This window comes from Schistocerca americana, chromosome 7 (genome assembly GCF_021461395.2).
Source record: "Schistocerca americana isolate TAMUIC-IGC-003095 chromosome 7, iqSchAmer2.1, whole genome shotgun sequence".
In the NCBI taxonomy this organism is placed as follows: Eukaryota; Metazoa; Arthropoda; class Insecta; order Orthoptera; family Acrididae; genus Schistocerca; species Schistocerca americana.
The window spans coordinates 78,075,393-78,102,418 of NC_060125.1; the positions used below are offsets into that span (position 1 = coordinate 78,075,393).

Genomic DNA, 27,026 nt, shown 5'->3' on the forward strand with positions numbered 1-27,026 from the left:
ATCAAAGAATCAGAAATAGCAGAAAGAAACCATTTTAAAAACAAAATACTAAATTTGGAAGGCTTTCAAAGCAGAAGAAATAAAAAATTGGGAACAACATGGACAGAAGAAAGGAAGAGACTTCATGGGGAGAAAATGAGGGAATACTGGAAAAATACAAAACAACAACAAAGCAAGAAAAGGAATTGAAGTTGTTAACGTGATCCTAGTTGGTCAATGTTGTTGTTGTTGTCTTCAGTCCTGAGACTGGTTTGATGCAGCTCTCCATGCTACTCTATCCTGTGCAAGCTTCTTCATCTCCCAGTACTTACTGCAACCTACATCCTTCTGAATCTGTTTAGTGTATTCATCTCTTGGTCTCCCTCTACGACTTTTACCCTCCACGCTGCCCTCCAATGCTAAATTTGTGATCCCTTGGTGCCTCAGAACATGTCCTACCAATCGGTCCCTTCTTCTTGTCAAGTTGTGCCACAAACTCCTCTTCTCCCCAATTCTATTCAATACCTCCTCATTAGTTATGTGATCTACCCATCTAATCTTCAGCATCCTTCTGTAGCATCACATTTCGAAAGCTACCATTCTCTTCTTGTCCAAACTATTTATCTATTTATCGTCCATGTTTCCCTTTCATACATGGCTCCACTCCATACAAATACTTTCAGAAACGACTTGGTCAATATGATTGTAAAAAAAAAAAAGGTGTGTTTCAATTCAGGATGTAAACTTGGTATGGCATCAACTAGTAAACAAAATAGGATGTAAGAAGAGGAAAGTTACAGAGGAGTTTAGAACTTTTCAAGAAAGTGGTTTGTAAACTATTTTTTGTGGAATATAAAACAAAACCCACATGTCTGATGTACAATGACTCTGTCTCCATTCCAAAAGAATATAACATCAAATGGCATTGCGAGACTAAACACGTACTTATGTTTGATAAGTACAAGGGACAACTTTGACAGAAACAAGTAAATGACTTAAAAAGGAAACTTACTGTTCAACAGCAGATATTTACAAGGGCGAATTCAGAGTCAGCATGCTATGTGAAAGTGAGTTATGCAGTAGTTCTAATATCGGCAAAAAAATCTAAGCCATATTCAGATGGCAAAATAGTTGAGGAATGCTTAGAGACCATCATTGAAATTAGTAAGATGTGTGGATGACAATGGAAGACAAATTGAAGATAATTTGAAAAATCGTGCATCTGAGTTTGTATTTTATTCTCTAGCTTTGGATGAATGCACAGATACGGTGAATACAGCCCAAGTGGTGATTTATGTCAGCGGTGTTCATGCCTATTTTAATGAAACGGTAGAATTAGCGCCATTGTATCCATTTAAGGATATCACGAAGTCACAAAATTTGGTCGGAAGCAGTTATATCAACATTAAGTCACTTCATGTTAAAACTTAACAGTGTATCAAGGTTAACAACATATGATGCTCCAGTAATGGCTGGGAAACAACAATATTTAGTTCGATTGATTGAACAGAAGGCCTGCGAAGTTGGCAAATAGTCGATACTAAACTTTCGTTGCATTATTCATCAAGAGAATTTCTGAAGTTTGTTGTCAAAACAGTGAACGTTATAAAGACGAAAGGACTGAATCATCATCTGTTCCATGAATTTCTGAAGTCTTTGGGTTCAGAGCACGATAACATTTCATTTTATACAGAAGTAAGATGGCTAACCTGTGTGAAAAATGTTGAAAAGACTATTTGATGTGAAGCAAGAAATACAATCATTTTTTGAGAGCAAGTCAAAGAGACTCCCCAGGTTCGAAGAGAAAATATAGGTTTTTGACTCTGCGTTCTTCGTCGATATAACTAGCCAACTAAATGATGTTAACACTTGACTCCAAAGAAAAGATCTGGTGACTAACGTCATTCATCATCTTATTTCTGCATTCCAAATGAATCTTCAGCATTAGGAACAATAATTCCAACAAAAACTTCACACATTTTCCTACACTGTCAAAGCAATCTGATGTCATACAGCCAGCAGAGTTGAAATACATTTCTTTGATATCTGACTCAAAATATAAATTTAGAAAGCAATTTCAAGATTTTAAGAAATATTGCCCGCTTTTTTCTGTATTTGCTATGCCATTCTCTGTAGACACGAGTTCAACAGTGGGATATTTACAAAATGGAATGCTGCAAAATGCAATATGATGCACAGTTAAAAAGATAAATTTAATCAGTTTGGTTTGAAAGAGTTCTATAAAACATATTTGGACAAGAAGAACTATGCAGCATTTTACAAACATGCTTCAAAAATGATTTTATTGTCTGGAAACACTCGTGCATGTGAACAGCTTTTTGGTCGGATAAATTATATCACATCACAAATGAGAACACGAATTAGTGGTGTTCATCTGCAAAATTCTTTGCTTGTAGCAACCACTTGCCCGTTCAGTCAAACAAAGCCAGACATCCCTCTAACATTGCATTTCATCAATAGTGTAATAAATGTTCTTTCCTAAGATTTGTTTTATTTTCTTTAAAAATAAATGAATATTTCTTGCTTGTTTTGGTTCACAAAACAAAAATTGGTAATGTGGCCAGTGGGGAAATCACCTCTCGAAAATTTGGGCCGCCTGCCAAAAAGGTTGATTACCCCCTAATGTAGAACCAAGATTTTACATGGTGCATAGACACTCTGGACTGTACCGGCTGTCCTTTTGGTGGGTGAGCCAGCACTTGGTTGCTGTGCAAGGGGTTGATTTGACAGGATTTGTTCCAGGCTGAGAGCTGTCACCAACATTTCCTCTCTTGTTGGGCTGTGATACTTTCATGTCAACTCTATTTATATTCACCAACCAATGTACCGACATAGACCACAAACACTCACTTATGTCATTTTGACGTCACTTACTTAGCTCATTTGGGTGCAAACAAGCTCTCCCCTAAGCATAATTAACAAGGAAAAGTTTAAAAGTGATACACTAGAGGTCACTGTGTTCAAATCACCAGAGTATGCTGCACTGCCACTGGCTACAGAAGGAAAACACAGACTCCCACATATTAGATTCTGACACCTTCCAATGTACTTCATAGTTTTTGGTTTAACTCACCATGATCATCAATCTTTGCTTTTTTTCTAATTGAACATAAAGGAAAGATCTCTCAAAAACGCGTGTTTTGATATACAATTTGTGGTCACAGCTCATTGGAAAATAGTTCAATTACCTTTTATCCAGATACAAAATTTCAATTTTTGACAAGTTTTTACTTGAATTTGCACAACTGTGATTTTTAAGAACTGGTGACATTCATTTCCACACTGTAAAAACACTGTACTGTACATTTAATTTCCTCCACTTACACAGGTTTTATAAAATTTACTGGAGGGTTACTATTTTTAATCGCATATGCCAATTACATATGTTCTTGCTCATATCTTCAGGGTTTTAATGTTTTCCTCGATTCTGCATTTTCCTCAATATTGGGTTTTTAAAGTCTGGACTGGACGAAAACATAAAATAGAAGTTCCACTGTATTCCTAATTCTTTGCAATCTTTTACATCATTTTACCAATTTGAGAAATCTTATTTCTGCTGCCTGAATGGTTCGTGTTTGTGACATCACTCCCTTTCATAAAATAATGACACACCTCAACCAACCTGATTCTGAGTAATTTTTTCCTGTTCTGTGCTCAATTTCCTTTCCAAGTAATTGAAGGTATACTGGATCAAATTCAAGGGTTTTAAAGGTCTCTAATATTATTGTCAAATGCAGTTTTGCAAGCTATTCTGACATATACCAATGTTCCTGTTCTGCTGACAGAAAGAAATAGTAACAACTACCACATTATATTGAAAAACAATGCAAAATGTCACAAATGATTAAATATTAACACACATTAGACATGAAATGAAACAAATATACAGTTACCAGTCACAATATGTTTCCACAAAATGTTTTGGAGGTTTAAACCTCCATAAGCAGGTGGATTCATGTGGGTTAATATGACATTTGTGTGTTGTTTTTACGACTTTGGGATGAGAATAAAGGGTATGTTGTAGGGACAGTTCCCACCAGTGCAACCCAGTGGTCATACCAGTGCTCACAGGCTTTTCTGTCTTGTTAAATCACTTACACCAACACATTTTGTAAACTCTGAAGGGAACGGAGATGGTATCTATACACACAACATTAAACCACACAGATACACCGGATGATGGAGGTTTAAACTTCTGAGTCACATTGAGGAAATAAATAAATTGCGAGTGGTAACAGTAAACTTGCTTTATTCAATACTGATAATCATCACGGTACACTTTTTTTAAATTAAACACCAGAAATTCCATATTCTGCTATACATACCATCACAAGTAAAGGTTACAGGATTTTCATCCTTTTTAGAGTGAACAACCAATTTTATGCTGGTTCTTTCTGCATATGTACTTTCCAGAGTTGGACTAATGACTAAACCGACATTTGTATATGGATCATCACATGGAAATTCAGCTGAAAAAAAGGATTAAAAAAAAATAGTGAACTTAAGTCCCATAAATTCACACAATTATGGACAACAGCAGACAAGTTAATAATAATGGAGAGGGACTGTGAACTGCAAACACATGCAGCGAGGTTACTTACAGCGAAGTTTTTTAACCATATTATGGAAGGCCAATAGTTCCGAATTTTGATGTACTGTACTGCACTTTCTTACTCTGACATTTTCGTACAGTCGACTTTTTGTCTTTGTCTGAAAAATGAAAAGCACTTAAATAGAGATAAGAATTAAATTACTTCAGCAAATTAAAAAAAATTACAAACAGGAAGTACCCTTCTTTCAAGAGAGGACCTTCTCCTTTCAATTGTACTCCAGGCAGCTGAGCTACGTGGTGGCAGTGGTGGTGGTGTTGTGACTGTAGCTGGGGCCTTCTCTTTCACAACAGCTGCATATACTGGATCTGACTGAGAGCCATCACATGATGGAGCATGCATGTAGTCGAAAGGATCATAAGCGTCATAATAGCTGCCCGAACATTGTGACTCTGTATCGTCCACCGCTGCAGGAATTTAAATTACCACTTTACGTACTATTGTAAATAAAATTGAGCATACATATACATCACTTGCACTGTTTCTAACATTAGAACATGATTTAATGATTGATTAATAAGTACTCCTAGGCAACTGGTTCTCACCTTTTACATTACACATTCTAGAATTCTCTTATTAATCTTATTATTTCTCTCTTAATATACAACTTACTGCCCATTTGTCTTTCTATTGTACTGTGCTACCAAGTGCTGTAACATCTTTATTGGTTATAAAGAAACACCTTGAGTTAAGGATTCAAGCTACCTGTCTTCATAGGCAACTACAGCAAAGCAAATGTTTTCCTTCCATTTTTACATGTATCTTAAGTTATTATGAGAGGCACAAGAAAGTGAAGGAAAGAGTAACTCCCATCTATGGCACGGACAAAGCAATGAGGCACTAGCTAGGATGTGGAAGAAAATCAGCTATGTTCATTTCAAAGCAACCATCGTGGCATTTATCTTAAGCTAGGGAAACCATGGAACACACAAGACTCTGCAACTTCAAGAGAATTTTAGGCTCTCTAGTGAGAGTCCACCTTCCAACACCTCCCTAGTTGTCATAGGCCAAATAGAACAGAACCTTAAGCTTTCCTTTCTATAACTATTGTTCTTTACATTTTTTCAATGATGGGCCTCTACTGCATGATATGCAACTTATAACTTCATTTTCTGTGAAGAATCACAATTGTTATATAAAAACAAGTACAATTTGCATCACATATTATCTTTTTCTGGATTTTACATAGATATGGTCTGCAGATCTGGCTGCTGTGGAACAAGTCATAGTTTCCAACACTGATATATCTAGAAGTACTGTATGAAGTGTCTTCCAAGTTGAAGGCCAGCTGCAGCAAAAAGAGCAGATGGTCATCTGACCCAGCAGATGCTGCTAGTGGATGTGGAGTTACCAATCAGTTTGCTCCAAATGAGTATTTCTAATACAGTCATAGCAGTCTACGAGAAAACAGTGGTGGTACTCATTTGATGAAAAAGAGGGAATGAAGCAGTGTACTTTACATGATCCATATGAAAGTATTTTCTCCGAGAATAGATTGCATGTATAATGGCAAAACTTTTCGTGTTAAGTGTGGCTTGATGGCTCAGTAAATAACAACCAGATTACAAATCCAGAGACCCGAGAGTTTTTTCCTGTCACCACTTCTTCCAACTCTGGTATTAATTTGTTAACTTGAAAAATACTCAATTGCACTGTAGTACAGAGGTCATTCTAAATAGTAGTTTCCCCTACAGCTGGATAGATAAATCAATTAGGTCAGATGAAAGCACTGTCTCCACACCTGCAATGGGTGTTTCACTAGGAAAATCAGTCACAGTACAAGGAACACCAATAATTTTCATGTAGATTTTGCCTCCTAATCTAAGGTTCAGAATAGGATCATGGGCTCCTGTTCAATATAAAGCATGAAATTTGGAATTATTACCAACTGAAAAGAAAATTAAAATCTTATCTTATTAGCTGCTCTTTCTACATATTATACGAACATCTATATTCACAGACTGAAAAGTTCTGGTAGCTAGATGGCAAGTACAAGTGTGCTTATAAAGCTGCATAACAAGTAAGACATTAATTAGTACTCAGTATTTACCGACATAGGTACATATTTTCTATGAAAAATGTCATTGTAGTCAAGTAAATATTATGGTACTAATAGCATGTAAATATCGGCTATCTACTTTAACTGAAGAGGCAGTGCCTTTTTTTCCCCAAAAGTAGAAACTTTCTTTTTAGTTTAATAGAGTAAATTTAGATATTATAAGTGTGAACAGAATTAACCGTTTCGTGACCAGTGGAAAGTACAGTTCTTTCATTTTTGTTTTTGCTGTTAAGTCCAATAGTAATCAGTGTTCTCACTTCTAACTTGTGCTGCCATCTTTTTATAGTGTATTAACTGTGAATTTGTCAAACTGGTGTGTAGAAGCTGCTGTTCATTTATATTGTTAGTCAATCAACGTATCAGCACTGTTTCCGAGTGAAACAGAGCAATTATTTTAATGGCAAAAGCTTTTTTTACTTTTTCTTTCTTTCTTTAAACTCTGTGCTATTCTTTTGTGCGTGGAAAGAACTGCATTATATTTATCTACTTTTACATTTACCAAGGAAACATACAGTGTCTGTATAAGCTAACTTTCAATGAAAATCACAGATATGTTGCAGGATAAGGTAATGGGAACTATTTGTCATATTTTATGGACTATAAGACTCACTTTTTCTTTAAAAACTTGCCTCCAAAATTCATGTGTGTCTTATGCTCAAAATTAAAATAAAAATAAAAATGTTCAGTGCTTGATTTAAAATTCCCGTCAGTCTTAAAAATGGCCTTATATTCGATGCTGCAGGAAACCTATCTCTATCAGGCAACAATGGATTCAACTGGCAGCAGGAGTGCTCTGATGCGGCAAGCATGAGCAGCAAGGATTCACAAGCTTGCTAACACTGTCTCCTCCCCGCCCTGCCATCACAAAACCCAGTACACTGTCTAACCTATGATCCATCACTGCAGTCTACGGTGCCAGTGAACTGTAATTAAAAGTGATTTCTGGTGTAGGTAAAAGCACAATATTTTTGTTAGTAGCTATTTCCATAACAGAAAAAAAATAAAAAGCATTCATATGATGTGAGCTACAAATTAAAAGTAATAGCATAAGCAGAAGAACATGGAAACGGCAGCTGAGTGGAATTTCAGCATTCCACGTACATAAAAAACCATTCGCAATTGACCGGCTATTAAAGGGGAATGGAAAAAAATGAGGAAGACTAAATGTGCAAATAGAAGACTGAATGCAAAATGGCCAAAACTAGATGATGATGTATTGAAATGGAGTCAAGGACACCTTCAAAAAGCCACTGGAATTAATACAAAAATGTTTCAAATAGATGCTCAGAATGTAGCGCTACAGTGGAACTTAAGAGACTTTAAGCATGAAGTTGGTTAGTGCTACAGGTTTATGAAGTTCCATGGATATAGCATGTGAACCAAAACAAAAATCTCGGGAAGTGCCACAAGATTAGGAAGAGAAAATATTATCTTCCTATCACTTTGTTATTCAACACTGATAGAAAACCAGTGTGGAACTAAGCCAAATAGTGAATATGGATGAAACTCCTCTGACATTTAATGTGCCAAGTAACAGAACCGTTTCCATGGAAGGTGCTAAAACTGTAACTATAAAAACAAGCAAACATGAGATAATGGACAGAACTGTTCATAGCGTGTAGGCTCTCACAGTCAGCAACTTCATTAGTTAAAACTTCCGGGCTGAGAGGCCGTGATCGATCTGTGGAACTACTACTTCCTGACATTTCATTGCCAACTGTGGGTAATATCTTCCGACATGAGTCAACGACTGGCTGCAGGCCATGGAGGTCCAGATTATATAGAGAGCATAGTGGGCACCACCATACATCATATGGGGCCGACTGTACATCTCTCTCTGACTAATGTCATTATTCTCGATTGAAGGTAATTGATTGTCCTATCGTTGGTGCAGAGGTGACAGCCTTATCTTATCTAACTTTAAGCCTTCCTCTTTTCTATTAAAATTAGTGTGGTGTTTCTGAATTTATGTTCTGACTAGCACGCTCATCTCATTAAATTTTATTTCACGATCACCGTATTTAAAACATGTTCCGCTACAGCTAATTTGTCGGTATGTCCCAGTCGACAGTGCCTTTTTTGTTCGGTTAAGCACGTATTGACACTTCTTTGTTCCAATATAAACCTTCCCACAGCTACACAAATTTTACACACTCCAGGAGTTGCTAAGAGGTGTTGTGTGTCTTTCACTGATCTTGAACACTCACTCACCTTCCTGGTGGGTCTAAAGAGTGTATCAACATGAAACTTGGCCAGAATTTTCCCAATACGGTCCGTAACATTGAGAATAAATGTAAGAAAAACTTTTCCAGCTGACAGTTGTTGTTGCTGAATGTTGTCAGACACTTTTCTTCTGAGGTGAAGTGCTCGATTTATCTCTTTGTCAGATTACCATTTTTCTTAAAAGCCATTCACAAATGATTAAGTTCATCTTGCAAATAAAATGGCTCACAGATCTTATTAGCTCTGCCCACCAATGTTTTAATGACACCTCTCTTCTGCCTGGGATGATGGTTCAATTCCTTATGGAGGTAATGGTTGGTATGTGTATCTTTTCCATACACTTTATGCCCTATAGAAAAGATACACATGCTGACCATTACCTCCATAAGGTTTCGAACCATCTTCCCAGGCAGAAGAGAGGTGTCATTAAAACAATGGTGGACAAAGCTAATAAGATCCGTGAGCCAGTTTATTTGCAATATGAACTAAATCATCTGCGAACAGCTTTTAAAAAAATGGATATGCTGTCAACAAGATAAATCACGCACTTCATCCCAGAAGAAAAGTGTCTGACAACATTCAGCAACAACTGTCAGCTGGAAAAGTTGTTCTTACATTTATTCACAATGTTACAGACTGTATTGGGAAAGTTTTGGTCTAGTTTCAAGTTGAAACAATCTTTAGACCCACCAAGAAGGTTAGTGAGTGTTTAAGATTGGCAAAAGACGCACAGCACCCCTTAGCAACTCCTGGGGGTGTATAAAATTCATGCAGCTGTGGGAAGGTTTATAATGGAACAATGAAAAGAAGTATCAATACCTACTTAATCAAACACAAAAGGAACTGTTGACGGGGACACACCGACAAATCAGCTGTAGCAGAATACGTTTTTAAAGATGGTGATCACAAAATAAGATTTAATGAGAAGAGCATGCTAGCCAGAACATCGCATTATTATGAGCACATATGTATAGGGAAGCTATAAAGACTCAGAAACATTACAATAATTTTAACAGAAAAAAGGAAGGCTTAAAGTTAGACAAGATATGGCAGTCGACTTTGCACCAATGATGTGCCAATCAATTATCTTCAATCGAGAATAATGACATTAGTCAGAGAGAGATGTACAGTCGGCCCCAAGTGATGTACGGTGGTGCCCTCTACAATCGGGACCTCCATGGCCTGGCAGCCAATCACTGACTCACCTCGGAAGATGTTGCCTGCAGTTGGCAATGAAACGTCAGGAAGAAGATGTTTTGCAGATCGACCACAGCCTCTCAGCCCAGAAGTTTTAACTAATGGCACAAAACTGTTGTCATTTCGTCATGTGCTGACTTAATCCAATGATAATTTTCAAGTGCAAAACAATGCCAAAATCTTTGGAAACACTGCCAGGTGTTGGTGTTTACTTACATGGCAACAGTTGGATGGATGAGGCTGCAATGAAATTATGAATTAACAGAGAGTGAGAGAGAGGGAAAGGTGCTTCATTGAAAGAGAGTTCTCTTTTTGTACTAGATCAGTTCAATAGACATTTGAAAAATTTTGTGAAAAAGAAATTGAAACAAGGAAATACAGAGCTTTCTGTTGTTCCAGGAGGACTTGTTTCACAATTGCAATCCCCTGATGTCATGATAAATAACCCATTTAAAGTGTGCATAAGAGAAGAATGGAACAAATGAATGATGGATGAAACCCAAAATGAATTCAAATAAAATGGAGCTTTAAAATAATCTACAAATAAACACATGCATCAGAGGATAAAACAGTCATAGTATAAAGTGAGAAGAGGCTTTTGTTAAAACTTTCAAGAAAAGCAGCTTAAGTAACATTCTTGATGAGTTAAGGCCACCTTATACATGAAGAGGAGAATGATGATGACACAGAGGAAGAAGAAAATTCAGATGATTTTCAGGCATTTTTAATGGTCAGTTCAGTTATATAAACTGAATTCTTTTTAACATCTAGCTTTGCATTATAATAATAACAATAACAAAAATGTCTGTGGTCATGGGTGAGCTCTCTCTCTCTCTCTCTCTCTCTCTCTCTCTCTCTCTCTCTCTCTCTCTCTGTCTGTCTGTCTGTCTGTCTGTCTGTGTGTGTGTGTGTGTGTGTGTGTGTGTGTTTTTTTTTTTTTTTTTCCTCCCCTTCAGCAAAGGCCTTGGTGGATGGTGGCTGAGAGCTCATTTTGTGACAGTCTTTTCAACATCTACATCTATGTCTACACAGATACTCTGAAAATCACACTTAAGTGCCTGGCAGAGAGTTCATCAAACCCCCTTCGCAATAATTCTCTGTTGTTCCAGTCTCAAACAGCGCGTGGAAAAAACAAACACCTCTATCTTTCCATGCAAGCTAGCTCTGATTTCCCTTATTTTATTATAATGACCGTGTCTCCCTATGTAGGTCAGCACGAACAAAATATTTTCACATTCAGAAGAGAAAGTTGGTGATTGAAATTTAGTGAGAAGATTCTGCTGCAGCGAAAAAAGTCTGTTTTAATGGTGTACACCCCAAATCCTGTATAATGCTTGTGACACTCCCTATCCTATTTTGCACTAATACAAAACATGCTGCTGTTCTTTGAACTTTCTCTCTATGTAATCCATTAATCATACCTGGTACGGATCATAGACCGCACAGCAGTACTCCAAAAGAGGACAGGTAAGCGTGGTATAGGCAGCCTCTTTAGTAGATCTTTTACATTTTTTAAGTGTTCTGCCAATAAAACGTAATCTTTGGCTTGCCTTCCCCACAACATTTTCTGTGTGTTCTTTTCAATTTAAATAATTTGTAACTGTAATTCCTAGGTATTTAGTTGAATTTGTGGCCTTTAGCTTCGACCGATTTATCGTGTAACCACAGTTTAATAGATTCTTTTTAGCACTCATGTGGATGTCCTCACACTTTTCTTCATTTAGGGTCAATTGCCAATTTTTGAACCATTCAGATAGATTTTCTAAGTCATTTTGCAATTTGTTTTGATCTTCTGATGAGTTTTCTAGACAATAAATGACAGGACTGTCTGCAAACAACTTAAAGACGGCTCCTCAGATTGTCTCCTAAATTGTTTATGTAGGTAAGGAACAGCAGACAGACCATAACAAAGCCTTGGGGAACACCAGAAATCACTTCTGTTTTACTTGATGACTTTCCGTCAGTAACTATGAACTGTGACTTCTCTGGCAGGAAATCACAAATCCAGTCACATAACTGAGACGATATTCCATAAGCACACAATTCCACTACAAGCCACTTGTGTAGTATAGTGTCAAAATGCTTTTGGAAATCTAGAATACGGAATCAATTAGAAATTCCTTGTCAATAGCTTGCAACACTTCGTGTGTGTGAAGAAATAGTTGTGTTTCACAAGAATGACGTTTTATAAATCTGTGGTGACTGTGTCAATAGACTGTTCTTTTCAAGGTAATTCATAATGTTCGAACACTCTATATGTTCCAAAATCCTGCTGCTTATCAATGTTAATGATATCGGCCTGCAATTTCGTGGATTACTCCTACTACCTTTCTTGATATTTGTGTGACTTGTGCAACTTTACAATCTTTGGGTACAGATCTTTCATTGATAGAACGGTTGTATATGATTGTTAAGTATGGAGCTAATGCATCAGCAACTCCAAAAGGAACCTAATTGGTATACAGTCTGGATCAGAAGGCTTGCTTTTATTACATGATTCAAGTTGCTTCACTACTTCGAGGATATACACTTCTAAGTTACTCATGTTGGCAGCTGTTCTTGATTCAAATCCTGAAATACTTACTTCATATTCTCTGAAGAAGGAATTTGAAAGCCTGTATTTAGTAACTCTGCTTTCGCAGCATTGTTGTTGATAGTATTTCCATTGCTATTGCCCAGAGAAGACACTAACTTTATTTTGCCTCTAGTATACTGTACGTACAACCAGTATCTCTCTGGATTTTCTGCCAGGTTTTGAGTTAAGTTTCATTGCGCAAACGATTATAAGCATCTCGCATTGAGGTCCGTGGAAAATTTCAAACTTCTGTAAAAAAATCGTCAATCTTAGAGATTTTGCATTTGTTTAAATTTGGCATGCTTTTTTTCATTGTTTCTGCAACAGTGTTCTGGCCTGTTTTGTGTACCAAGGGGGGTCAGCTCCATCATTTGTTGATTTATTTGGTATAAATATCTCAATTGCTGTCAATACTATTTCTTTGAATTCAAGCCACATCTGGTCTACATTTACATTGTTATTTTGGAAAGAGTAGAGATTGTGTCTCAGGAAGGTGTCAAGTGAATTTTTATCTGCTTTTTAGAACAGGTATATTTTTCGTTTATTTTTGAAGGATTTGGGGTTACAATATTCAATCTCGCTATGATAACCCTGTGTTCAGTAATCCCTGTATCCGTTTTAATGCTTGTTATTAGCTCAGGTTTATTTGCTGCTAAGAAGTCAAGTGTGTTTTCACAAACATTTACTGTCCGCATGGGCTCAAGAACTAACCGCTCAAAATAATTTTCAGAGAATGCATTTAGCACAATTTTGGATGATGATTCATGCGTACCTCTGGGTTTAAACATGTATTCTCAATGACACATTGAGGGTAAATTAAAGTCACCAGGCTAAATGTCTGAAACTAAACTAAAGTATTCCTTGAATCTTTCATCAATTGTATCATCTGTGTTGGGAGGTCGGTAAAAGATCCAGTTATTATTTTATTCCAGTTGGCAAGAATGACCTCTGCCCATACTAACTCAGAAGAACTATCAGCTTCAATTCTGCTACAAGATAAACTACTTCTAATAGCAACAAACGCGCCACCGCTGACGGTGTTTACCCATGCTTTCCAAACACGGTTAGGTTCTTCACAAAAACTTCAGTTGAACTTATCTGCAGCTTTAACCTGCTTTCAGTGCCTGTAACGATTTGAGCATCAGTGCTTTCTATTAGCGCTTGGAGCTCTGGTACTTTCCCAACACAGCTACAACAGTTTACAACTGTTATGCTGATGGTTCCTGTATGTTCTTCCAAAGTTCAACCTGCACCCTTTGAGACTGAAGCTCTTTTTGCATTTCCCCGAGACCCTCTAGCCTAAAAAACCACCCAGTCCACACCACACAGCCTCTGCTGTCCCATTGAGCTCTGTGTGGTGCAAAGTGTGCAGCTATGTAATGAATGTAGTGTCCAATATATATATCTCACTGTTTGGAATGACTAGACTGACACCGGGAAAAATTTCTCAGAATTTTGCACTCCTTATCAGGAGATGTAGAAGGTTCACGTTTTGACACTGACTCCACTTCTGATAAAGACATCAATTCACCGGGCACACTTGACAGACCTAATGAAATTAATGATAACAGTATGGTACCAGATAATGACGATTTTGATCCAACAATAGCACATGGAGAAATGGGAATCATGTCTCTTTGTTATCCAAGTGTATTGAACTTGATCCCAGAAAGAGCTATTTCCACATTTTCTCCTACTGTTAACACATGGAGTGAGAATATTTCTTATATTGAAAAATCTTCCAGTAAAATTAGAAGAAAGTACAGAATATGTGGTGAATCTCTCCAAGTCTGATAATGTAATAATATATTTCCAATCTTTATTTATAAAAGATCTGTTGCTATACATTTGCAAATCATGTGAACTTATATGCGAAACAGGAAAGGTGCGTGGTGAGGTCAAGAAAGAAAACAAGTAAGGTAACTTCCAACTGGCAGGACATCACCATTGCTGAGGTAAAAACTTTTATGGGAATGCTTATTTTGATGGGTATACACTAGTTTCAACTCAAATTATTGGAGTATTGATCCTATCCACTGTGTACCTGTTATCTCCTCAGTGACGACAAAGCATCAGTACAAAAACTTGTTGAGAATATGCATTGCAATGACAGCAGCACATGTCAAAACAGTACAACTGGGATATGATATGTTGCACAAATCCAACCTGTCATAGGTGCTCTGTCAAAGAAACTGTATGAAGGGTACAAACCACCACGTTTTGGCAGCTGACAAATGTAAAGTGGCCTTCAAGCGATGTTCAACACTAAAACAATATATGCCAAAGAAACCAGTCTAGTATGGCTATAAAGTGTAGTGTCTAGCTGACGCACAGAATAGGTACACTATAAACTTACACACCTACACTGGAAAAAAAAGAAAGATGATGGGTCTGAATTTTCACTGATTAAAGATTACATGCTTACACTAATAAATTTAATGGTCGGAAGCAAAAGTTTGCTGGTATTTGCTCATAATTTTACAACATATCAAATAATGGAAGAGCTACAGTCTCATTGGCCTTTAAGACTATGAAACTATTGTTCAAACAGGAAGGATTTGCCAGACACACTGAAAAAAATTAGAAAGTTAGTAGAGGAGAATCTGAATTTGCAGTTGGGTCACGCGCTACAGCAGTCAAGTGGCACGATAGTCAACCTCTGCGTATATTATCAAACAACAACATCCCAAAAACATCGATGCTTTGCGAATGAATAAAGATGGTAGCAGCAGTGAAGTATTCTGCTACTTTGACTGTGGCAGAGTTTAACAAAATAATGGGAGGAATTGATAGATTTGATCAGCTGTGGGTATTGTACACTGTAGGTCATCATCCACTGAAGTGGTGACAGAAACTGTTTTTCTTTCTAATAGATTTGGCAGTTGTTAATTCCTACACGAGGCCTTTATGGAAGCTTGAGAAGACAGAAGCAGACTGTCTTAACTTTTTGATAGCTCATCTCTGGCTTCTCAAGTCTTAAGGAGGACAGTAGATTTCCAAACACTGAAAAGATGTGTGTCTGGAGTTCCAGATGAAGTTTGTCTGCAGAAGTTGGAACCCACTTGCCCAAGAAAGGTGACACGAACAGAGGATGCAGCAGAAAGAACAAAGAAAAAGAATGAATATGTGCAGCAGCTATCATGTGCCATTATGTATAAACCATGCTTCCATGGTACATCACCTTAGTCACCTCAAAGGAATACAGAACTTAGTACATGTGGAAGTAATATTAAAGTTGTTTTTGTTCTTAAAAATAAGCAACAACTTTTTTTGAAATTCCTGAGTTGAGTTATTCCACAGTTGAGTGGAAACAATGGTCCCCACTAATTTTTTCCTACCTTTGGGCTAGTATGCCACTTTCAAGATTTAAACTACTTTTTATGAGTGGTTTATTAGCCTAATAAAGCGCTCATAAGAAGTTCTGTAAATAATTTAGTCATGAAAGAGTTGTGGAAATTTATTGTTAATGCAGTATATAGATTAAGCTATGATTTTGCTGACTTTTGTTAAAGCTTACCTACTTATTTCACAACCCTGTAGGTTCCCTTCTTTAATGGGATCTACAGAACATAAAGAATGAATGAAATCCATTTATAAACAAAATGAATGTCCTAATCTAAATCAGTATATGTGTACTGGGATTCCAACCTAACCCCCCTACGAACAGAATATAAACAGTAAATACCAATTTGACAAAGTGACATTTTACCTTAATTATGCTGTAATTAGTAGGAAAGAATCTACACATCTTGTGTTAGACATATATATGTTGTCTAACAACTGCAGCATAAACAAGGAAAATGTCACTAATTTTACACTAGTGGTGTCCCTTAGTTACAAGATGAATAGTCATTTCAGCTTTCTGTAAGGAAACACTTTCACTAAACAGAATTAGAGTACATTATATACACTGAAGCTCCAAAGAAACTGGTATAGGCATGCATAGTCAAATAGAGAGATATGTAAACATGCTGAATACAGCATCGCAGTCAGCAACGCCTATATAAAAAGACAAGTGTCTGGCACAGTTGTTAGATTGGTTACTACTGCTACAATGGCAGGTTATCAAGATTAAATTAAGTTCGAATGTCGTGTCGGCGCATGGAAAATGGGACACAGCATTTCTGATGTAGTGATGACATGGGGATTTTCCCGTGTGACCATTTCACAAGTGTACTGTGACTATCAGGAATCTGGTAAAATATCAATCTCCAATATGACTGCAGCTGGAAAAAGATCTTGCAAGGACTGGACCAACAAGAACTGAAGAGAATCGTTCAACATGACAGAACGTATCTACTTCTGCAAACTGCTGCAGATTTCAATGCTGGGCCATCAACAAGCATCAGCCAGTTAAACATTAAATGAAACATCATCGATATGGGCTTTTGGAACTGAAGGTCCACTCGTGTGCTCTTCATGACGGCACGACACAAAGCTTTACATCTCACCTGACCCCATCAACACCAACATTGAACTGTTGATGACTGAAAACATATTGCCTTGTCAGACGAGTCTAGTTTCAAATTATATTGAGTGGATGGACATGTACAGCTATGGAGACAACCTCATGAATCCATGGACCTTTATGTCAGCAGGAGATTGTTCAAGCTGGTGGAGGCTCTGTAATGGTGTGGAACGTATGCAGTTGGAGTGATATGGGATCCTTGATACGTCTAGATATGACTGACATGTGACACGTACGTAACCTTCCTGTCTGATCACCTGCATCCATTCATGTCCATTGTGCATTCAGAAAGACTTGGGCAATTCCAGCATGACAATGCGACACGCCACTCTCACAAAACTGCTGCAGAGTAGCTGCATGAACACTCTTATGAGTTTAAACACTTCTGCTGGCCACCAAATGCCCCAGACACGAACACTACTGAGTATATCTAGGATGTCTTGCAACACGCTGTTCAGAAGAGATCTCCACCTCCTAGTACTCTTACAGATTTATGGACGGCTCTGCTGGATTCATGTTGTCAGTTCTCCCCAGTACTACTTCAGACATTAGTTGAGTCCATGCCACAACATGACGTGGCACTTCTGCGTGCTTGCGGGGGCCCTACAGGTGTGCCAGTTTCTTTGGCTCTTCAGTGTACAACTGAATAAGCTATTTTAGTGTTAAAGCATACTTCAACTGGACACAATAGCATGAACATATTCAGTTAAAAGAATTACAGAAAAATTATTTCACCAAACATTTCTTTAATAGTTTATAAACTGTAAATTATTACTTACCATTTTTTGAATCAGCGCCTGACATATCTGTTTCAGAAGTTCTGTTTAATTCATTGTACTTGACATGAACATCACTCAATAATGGGTCAAATGCTTCGAGGACACTAACTCTCACTAATGTTTTGTCTACAGATTCCTCTTCCTTGCTGTCATATGACTGGAGGTCAATTAAGTTACTATTGTCTTTCTTCTCTATGACCTTCAGAACATTGAAATTTGATGAATCTCCAGTTCCTGACACACCTTTATGGACACCAGGTACTGCTTGAGAAAAAGTTCTCACTGGATCAAACACTTGCTGCACAGAGAAATCTGACTTGTTTACTACAGGAATGACTGTGTTATAAACAGGGCTATCTTCAGATAATGCTGTTCTGTAGGAAAAACCAAGAAACCCTGACCTTGGCTGTAAATGGCTTTGTTGCTGAGGTGAGTGCTGCAAAGGGTGATATGAATGTATAGTATCTGCTTTAGAACCACTTTTTGGATATCCATGCGGAATGGATGGTACAAAAGGTGATGATACACTCGATGATGAAGACAGTCTCATCTGTGGAACAACACTCTGGCTACGCTCGAAGGTAGGCCGGTCGGTGTCTGACACCAGAGATTCGAGATCGAGACCACAGCTACTTCGATCTGGAGGCGATGGGCTGCTAAATGATATCAGGTCCTGTGAATCACTCCTGTCATCCACTGAAGAGTTTGTCGTGCTGTTACGACGCTGTACTGCAGGGGGAGGCGGTGGCAATCTTGGCACTCGGGGCCGACCAGTGTTGAAGGAGCCGGGCCGGGGCCGTGACTTTATCTCTGTACATTCCATTTGCTGCACTGGCATTCCATCAGCAGTTGGTACCGTAAGTTCAGTTTCTGAAAAATCACACACAAAACAAAATAAAATTATTGCCATTTGATGAGGATCCAGAAACACATTACTGAACACTAAGCGTGACAGTAATGAAGTGAATACTAGAAAACTGTACTGGACACCGGATATCCAACAGTAAAAAATATTCAGTATTATATTAACTTTCTTTTATTTCATCTACACCAATTTAAAAGATCTGTTTATATCATAACCCAAAAAAAAATGCTATACAAACTTGTTCAGTTTTTTACCTTCTGTTTTCTGTCACTGCTGATTTCTACTAATACACCTTTGATTCTATAATTTCCATATTTTCTTCTTCAAGAGGACAACAACAACAAGATAATCTTTGTTTCAGTTGACCCTAACATAGAGTGTATGTATCCAACAGTAAGTTCAATTTAGTATGCAGGATAAAATTTGGAAGACTCGTGATTTTATAGCAATGGTTTTCCAGACCAATAGGGAATTGTTCTATTGCTCTGTTTCTTTTAATCTTAACAATACCCAAAATCTAATGCATTAACTCAGCCTTAACACAGGGAAGCTTTCAAATTTAAAGGACAATGCAATAACAGTAAACCTTTTAAGTTCTATAAAACCTGCAGGGCAACAATTAACACAGAGAAACTGCAACGTTTTCCAGCAGCTAGTTTGTTTTTTTTTTGTTTTTTGTGGTTTTCGGGCGCACAACTTCAATGGTCATTAGCGCCCTGACTACTCTAAAAATGCACTGCGAGGCACAAGTTGACAACAACAACTAAAAGGGAAAACACAATAAAAGACAGACTGACAGGCATAGGATTAAAAAACATCATCAAATGTCCTTAGCGAGGTGTGTCAAATTGATAAAACAAAGAACACGAGCAGCTGCTCGTGGGTCATCCGCTAAAATGGCATCGAAAGTATTAGGCAGGTTAAGATCGAGGCGCAGTGTGTTAAGATCAGGACAGGACATTAAAATGTGTCTAACCGTCAGCAAGTGCCCACATGGGCAGAACGGCGCCGGCGCAGCCGTCAGCAGATGGCGATGGCTGAACCGGCAGTGTCCAATTCTTAACCTTGCTAAAACGACCTCCTCCCGCCGAGAAGGGCGTGAGGAGGACGTCCAAGCCACGGGAAGAGGTTTTAAGGCCCGAAGCTTGTTGTCGGTAAGTGCAGCCCAATCGGCATGCCACAGCGACACAACGCGCCGACAAATGACCCTGCTAAAATCGGACGAAGGGACACAACAAGAAGCTGTCCGAGGCTGGAGGACCGCAGCCTTGGCCGCGGCATCTGCAGCTTCGTTCCCAGGGATACCGACATGGCCAGGAACCCACATAAAGCTAACCGGCGTACCGACGTCCACCAGCTGCTGAAGAGAGCGTTGGATCCGGTGTACGAAAGGGTGAACCGGGTACGGATCACTGAGGCTCTGGATGGCGCTCAGGGAATCTGAGCAGATGACATAAGCAGAATGTCGGTGGCGGCAGATGTAAAGAACAGCCTGGTAGAGGGCAAAGAGCTCAGCTGTGAAGACCGAACAATGGCCATGGAGCCGGTATTGGAAACTTTGTGCCCCGACAATAAAGGAACACCCGACCCCTTCATTGGTCTTAGAGCCATCTGTATAAATGAAAGTCATGTTGTTGAACTTCGAACGAAGTTCCAAAAAACGGGAGTGGTAGACCGAACCGGGGGTGACCTCTTTTGGGAGCGAGCTGAGGTCGAGGTGAACGCGGACCTGAGCCTGGAGCCAAGGTGGCGTGCGGCTCTCGCCCACTCGAAAGGTTGCAGGGAGTGAAAAATGAAGGTGTTGAAGGAGGCGACGAAAGCGAACTCCAGGGGGTAGCAAGGCAGAGACGTACAACCCGTATTGAAGGTCAAGAGAGTCGTCAAAAAAGGAACGATATGACGGATGGTCGGGCATTGACAGTAGCCGACAGGCATACCGACAAAGCAGTATATCGCGCCGGTAGGTGAGTGGCAATTCGCCAGCGTCAGCATGAAGACTCTCTACGGGACTGGTATAAAATGCTCCGATCGCAAGTCGTAAACCCCGATGTTGTATGGAGTTGAGGCGGCGTAAGATGGATGGCCGTGCAGAGGAGTATACGAAGCTCCCATAATCCAGCTTGGAGCGGACGATCGACCGATATAGACGAAGTAGGACGGTTCGATCCGCTCCCCACGACATACCACTGAGAACACGGAGGACATTTAAAGAACGGGTACAACGGGCGGCCAAATATGACACATGTGGAGACCAGCTAAGTTTCCTGTCAAAGGTAAGGCCTAAAAATTTGATTGTCTCCACGAGTGGGAGAGCGACGGGACCGAGTCGTAAGGACGGTGGGAGAAACTCTTTGTAGCGCCAGAAGTTAATACAGACCGTCTTCTCCGCAGAAAAACGGAAGCCATTGGCGACACTCCAGGAGTAAAGACGGTCAAGAGAACGCTGAAGACAGCGCTCCAGGACACGTGTACACTGCGCGCTGCAATAGATGGTAAAATCGTCCACGAAAAGGGAGCCTGATACATCAGCTGGGAGGCAATCCATTATTGGATTGATCGCGATGGCGAAGAGAGCGACGCTCAAAACTGAGCCCTGTGGCACCCCATTCTCCTGGCGAAAGGTGTCGGACAGGACAGAACCCACACGTACCCGAAACTGTCGATCCATTAAAAAGGAATGAATAAAAAGAGGGAGGCGACCGCGAAAGCCCCATGTATGCATGGTGCGGAGAATGCCCGCCCTCCAACAGGTGTCGTAAGCCTTCTCCAAATCAAAGAACACAGCCGCGGTCGGGCGCTTCCGCAAGAAGTTATTCATAATGAAGGTCGACAAGGTAACCAGATGGTCAACAGCAGAGCGGCGCCTTCGAAATCCACATTGTACATTGGTAAGTAGGCGTCGAGACTCGAGCAGCCAAACCAATCGAGAGTTAACCATTCGCTCCATCACTTTACAGACACAGCTGGTAAGCGAGATAGGTCGATAACTGGAAGGCAAGTGCTTGTCCTTCCCCGGCTTAGGAATCGGGACAACAATAGACTCGCGCCAGCATGCGGGAACATGTCCCTCAATCCAGATGCGATTGTATGTACGAAGAAGAAAACCTTTACCCGCAGGAGAAAGGTTCTTCAGCATCTGAATATGAATAGAATCAGGCCCTGGAGCGGAGGACCGTGATCGGCCAAGTGCGGTTTCGAGTTCCCGCATGGTGAATGGGGCATTATAACTTTCACAATTCGAGGAGCGGAAGTCAGGTGGCGTAGCCTCCTCTGCCTGTTTGCGGGGGAGGAAGGCAGGGTGGTAATGAGCGGAGCTCGAAACCTCGGCGAAAAAGCGGCCGAAGGCATTGGAGACAGCCTCAGGGGCCACAAGGACTTCATTCGCGACCTTCAAGCCAGAAACTGGGGAGTGGACCTTAGTGCCAGATAGCCGGCGCAGGCTACCCCAGACAACAGAAGAAGGAGTAGAACTGTTGAAGGTGCTTGTGAAAGCAGCCCAGCTGGCTTTCTTGCTTTCTTTAATAATACGACGACACTGAGCACGTAATCGTTTATAATTAATACAATTCGCCACTGTAGGGTGGCGCTTAAAGGTGCGTAAAGCACGTCGACGAGCACGTAAAGCGTCTCTACATGCTGCGGTCCACCAGGGGACCGGTACGCGACGTGGAGAAGAAGTAGGGTGAGGGATGGAATATTCAGCAGCAGCGAGAATGACTTCCGTGAGGTGTGCGACCTGACGATCGCAGCTTGTAAAGGTTTGATCCTGAAAGGTCGCCCTGGAAGAGAAGAGCCCCCAGTCTGCCTTGGAGATGGTCCAATTAGAGAAGCACGGAGATGGGGTATGCTGCAGGAGATGGATAACACACGGGAAGTGGTCGCTCGAATATGTATCAGAAAGTGCATACCACTCAAACCGGCGTGCAAGTTGGGGAGTACATATAGAGAGGTCTAAATGGGAATAGGTGTGAGATGTGTCCGAAAGAAAAGTAGGGGCGCCAGTATTGAGGCAGACAAGATCGAGCTGGTTGAAAAGGTCTGCTAACAAGGAGCCCCTCGGGCAGGATGCTGGAGAGCCCCAAAGGGGATGGTGGGCATTGAAGTCTCCAGTTAACAAAAATGGTGCAGGTAGCTGAGCAATAAGTTGCATCACGTCTGCCCTGGTAACGGCAGATGACGATGGAGTGTAAACGGTACAAAAGGAAAACGTAAAAGTGGGGAGAGTAATGCGGATGGCAACTGCCTGCAGGCCGGTGTGCAACGTGATGGGATCGTAGTAAATATCATCCCGGACCAGCAACATAACCCCTCCATGAGCTGGGATACCTACCACAGGGGGTAGGTCAAAACGCACAGAGGTGTAGTGTGCCAAGGCAATTTGATCGCATGGGCGTAGCTTCGTTTCCTGGAGGGCTACGACAAGCGGACGGTGCAAGCGGAGCAGCAACTTCAAGTCCTCTCGGTTGGAGCGAATGCTGCGAATATTCCAGTGAATAAGTGCCATCGTAAGAAAAGAAAGATGAGAGAAGTGGTCACCTCGAAGGCCGCTTAGGGCCTGGCTTCGAGCGAGCACTGCCGCCGCTATCAGTAGGCGGACAGTCATCGTCCATTGGGTCTATAGGGTCATCGGCCATCTCGGGAGGATGGCCGAGAGGGGGAGCTTCCTCCGCCAGTGAACGGCCAGATGTACGGCGACCAGCGGTGCGGCCAGGCGAAACGGATGACGGCCTGGGGCGGCAGCCGCTGGGTGGCGCAAGAGAAGAAATGCGCCGTGGCGGGGAAGGAGAACTGTGCTTCCTATGCGCCTTTTTGGAAGGACGTGTAGTGGAAGTACCGGTCGAAGGCTGTGAGGTCGAGGTACGGAGGAAGTCTGCACGGGATGGTTCCTTCTTGAAGGCCCGTGCATCTGACTTCGGTGTCTTCGTTTTAGCAGAAGCTGAAGAAGGTGCTCGTGTCTGTGGGGTGATGGGAGGAAGAGGAGACGTCGACCGCGCGATCTTAGCACTGGCCGAACGGACGACCGTGGTGCTGAAGGTCAGATCGCATGTCTGGGTTGCTACCTCCCGGGTAGTCCGAGGAGAGGCGAGGACAGTACTGTATTTCCCCGCTGGGAGCAGCGTGGGCTTCCTACTAGCCAATAGCTTGCGAGCAGCCGAGGTGGACACTTTCTCTTTGACCCGAATTTCCTGGATACAGCGTTCTTCCTTATAGACAGGACAGTCGCGGGAGGATGCTGCATGGTCACCCTGACAGTTCACACAACGAGGAGACGGAGGTGGACAGTCACCCTCATGGGCATCCCTGCCACAGGTGACACATTTAGCCGCATTGGAACAAGACTGTCGAGTGTGATTGAAACGCTGACACTGGTAGCAGCGCGTAGGTGTCGGGATATATGGGCGAACAGAAATAACCTCGTAGCCCGCCTTGATGCGCGATGGCAGCTTAACACTATCGAAGGTCAAGAAAATTGTCCGGGTCGGTACAAGGTCATTGTTGACCTTTTTCATGACCCTATGGACAGCCGTCACGCCCTGCTCAGCGAGGAATGATTGAAGCTCCTCGTCAGTCAATCCGTCGAGGGAGCCAGTATAGACCACACCACGAGACGAATTCAAAGTTCGGTGGGCCTCCACCCGGACAGGGAAAGTGTACAGGAGGGTGGCCCGAAGCAGTTTTTGTGCCTGAAAGGCATTCTCAGTTTCCAGTAATAAGGTGCCGTTACGCAACCTGGTACAGGATTTGACAGATCCGGCGATGGCATCTACGCCCTTCTGAATAACGAAAGGGTTGACAGAGGAAAAATCCTTTCCGTCCTCAGTTCGAGAAACTACGAGGAACTGTGGGGCAGGCGGTAGTACTTTTGTCACTGTTGGCTGGTCACGTTTCCGTTTTTGGGTCGAAGTCGAAAGAGATGGAGTAGAATCCATTGCGGAGGAATCCCCCATGATTGCCAGCGTCTCCGATGGCGCGCTCCTTCCTTGTGGGGACCCTCTCAGAGGGCACTCCCGCCTTAGGTGAATGTTTACACCTCAGGTCACACCTCCCGAGAAACAGACGGAGGGACCAATCGGCATGGTCAGAAGGTATCAGCTCAGGCAATCACCCCTCCCCGGGCCTGGCCTTTACCAGGGGGTACGCGCGTGCCTTACATGTCTACCCAGGGCGGGGACTTACGCGTTACCCCGTCACCGGCTACGCGTGCGAACGCGTGGGTCGGCCTTCAGGCACGCACAGGGAGGAAGGAAGAAGAGGAAAAAGAAGAGAGAGAGGGAGAAAGAGGACAGACTGTCTCAAACGCCGAGGCGGAGACCAGAGAAGGCAAGGAGAAGAAGGCAATGAGAAAGCAAGGGGAAGAAGGCAATAAGAAGGCAAGGAGAAGAAGGCAATGAGAAGGCAAGGAGAAAAAGGCAATGAGAAGGCAAGGAGAAAAAGGCAATGAGAAGGCAAGGAGAAAAAGGCAATGAGAAGGCAAGGAGAAGGCAAGGGAAAGAGTAAGGAAGACAGTGAGGTGGAGAAGAGCAAAGAAAGGAACCAACAAAAGGAAGGAAGAAACGAGAAGTGAAAAACCAAAAGGACCACGATGATAGGTCGTGGAACCGTCCGTCTCCGGACGCAGGCGCTAACTACCCCCGTGAGGGGGATGGACTCCTTTTAGTCGCCTCTTACGACAGGCAGGAATACCGCGGGCCTATTCTAATCCCCGGACCCGCAGGGGGGTCCAGCAGCTAGGAAGGGAGTAAGCATGAAATGTTAGTCTCACTCCATAAAGGCAGGAAGAAAAGTTATTATATAAGAAATTATTTTAGTAAATATTAAAACACTCAGGTATGACCTGGCAACAACAAATATATCAGAGATTTACAATTCAAGAACTAGCAGTGAGCTGAGAAAATACAAAAATAAAGACCATGTGAAGCTGAAACAGCACAATTTACACAAATGGAAGGATTGTAATTAATAAAACTGAACAGGAATAACAAGCTAACAGGGGAAAATGTTCTAACACAGAGAGAACTCTTCAAGGAAAAGGAGAATTTCTTAGAGTCAATTACACTTGTTAAAAACCATTTTGAATGAAAGACGCAAGCTGTCATCTCCTAAATATAGGAAACTGAAGTGTCTGTAATTATGATGAATGCCATTACCGTTACTTCACAAGCAAGCATAAGGGGGCTACATTTAACAATGAAAATAGTGACTACGAAACACACAAAGTCAGAGACCAATTGTGTCTAGTAATAATAGTAGTAGTAGTAGTAGTAGTAGTAAATGTTTTAAATAAATACTAGGTTTTACTACATACAAGTGGGCAAATTTTAAGAAAGCTACAATGCATTTATGGCCTCCAAATACATTTAAAAATAGCTGCTAATACTGTAGGGTGGCAAAATATTCTCAAAATATTGAGTCGAAGTGTGGCATATCGACAAGATACCTGAAATGTTTCTTTGAAAGTCGCTATCAGTTTATGGTAATATCTTCCAATGCAAAAAGTTATGTAACACTGGATGGTCTACGCACATTGAACTATGAGAAAACTTTCATCACTGTTATCCTCCTTCCATCCACCACACTGCACACCACTGGCATCTGTGAACTTTGTGTGCCCTGTATAAGGTCATAAATTATTTAAATACTCCATATTCCATTGGACACTTAACACATTATACATCAGTATAAGACACAATGAAAATGAATGCTCCAAAATTAGCTGCAATAAGGAAATATATTTTTAATATTTTACACAAAAGGCCTGTTTTGGCTAATTGCCAATATTAAGTGATGTCTAGCTGGAAGGGATGACCATATTGCATTTATTGCATATTTTTTCCTGTCATGTTTTTGTAAGTACAATACTTTTTATAGTTACAAAATGTAAAAAAGTGTGTCTTTGTCAGTAAAGAACTGTCAACATTGAACTGTCAAAAAATCTGACAAAAACATATATTTTCATGTTTCAAACAATGGAAACTCTAGGTAGGAATATCAACAATATAAGAAAAGATAAATTGCTACATACTATAAAAAAGACACGTCAAGTTGCAGACAGGCACAATTAAAAGACACTCACATATAGCTTTTGGCCACAGTATTCTTCTCTCTCTCTCTCTCTCTCTCTCTCTCACACACACACACACACACACACACACACACACAGGGAGAAACACAGCTCAATATACATTTGAAAGATGCATGAACAAATTACGAAACACAAAACATTTTGTTATACGCATTGCTTTGGCAACT

The 27,026-nt window shown here is 40.9% G+C and overlaps 1 protein-coding gene across 2 annotated transcripts in view; it reads right to left on the bottom strand.

Moving 5' to 3' along the window:
- The window catches only part of LOC124622081 (phosphatidylinositol 4-phosphate 3-kinase C2 domain-containing subunit alpha), a 242,435-nt gene that overhangs the window by 176,752 nt on the left and 38,657 nt on the right, over nt 1-27,026 (bottom strand). For both annotated transcript variants that reach the window (XM_047147657.1, XM_047147656.1), the window contains 4 exons: nt 17,912-18,781; nt 4,791-5,017; nt 4,602-4,710; nt 4,326-4,469 (listed from right to left, as the gene is read on the bottom strand). In XM_047147657.1, the coding sequence (XP_047003613.1) occupies nt 4,326-4,469; nt 4,602-4,710; nt 4,791-5,017; nt 17,912-18,781 (1,350 nt within the window). The remainder of the gene's footprint in view (nt 1-4,325; nt 4,470-4,601; nt 4,711-4,790; nt 5,018-17,911; nt 18,782-27,026) is intronic.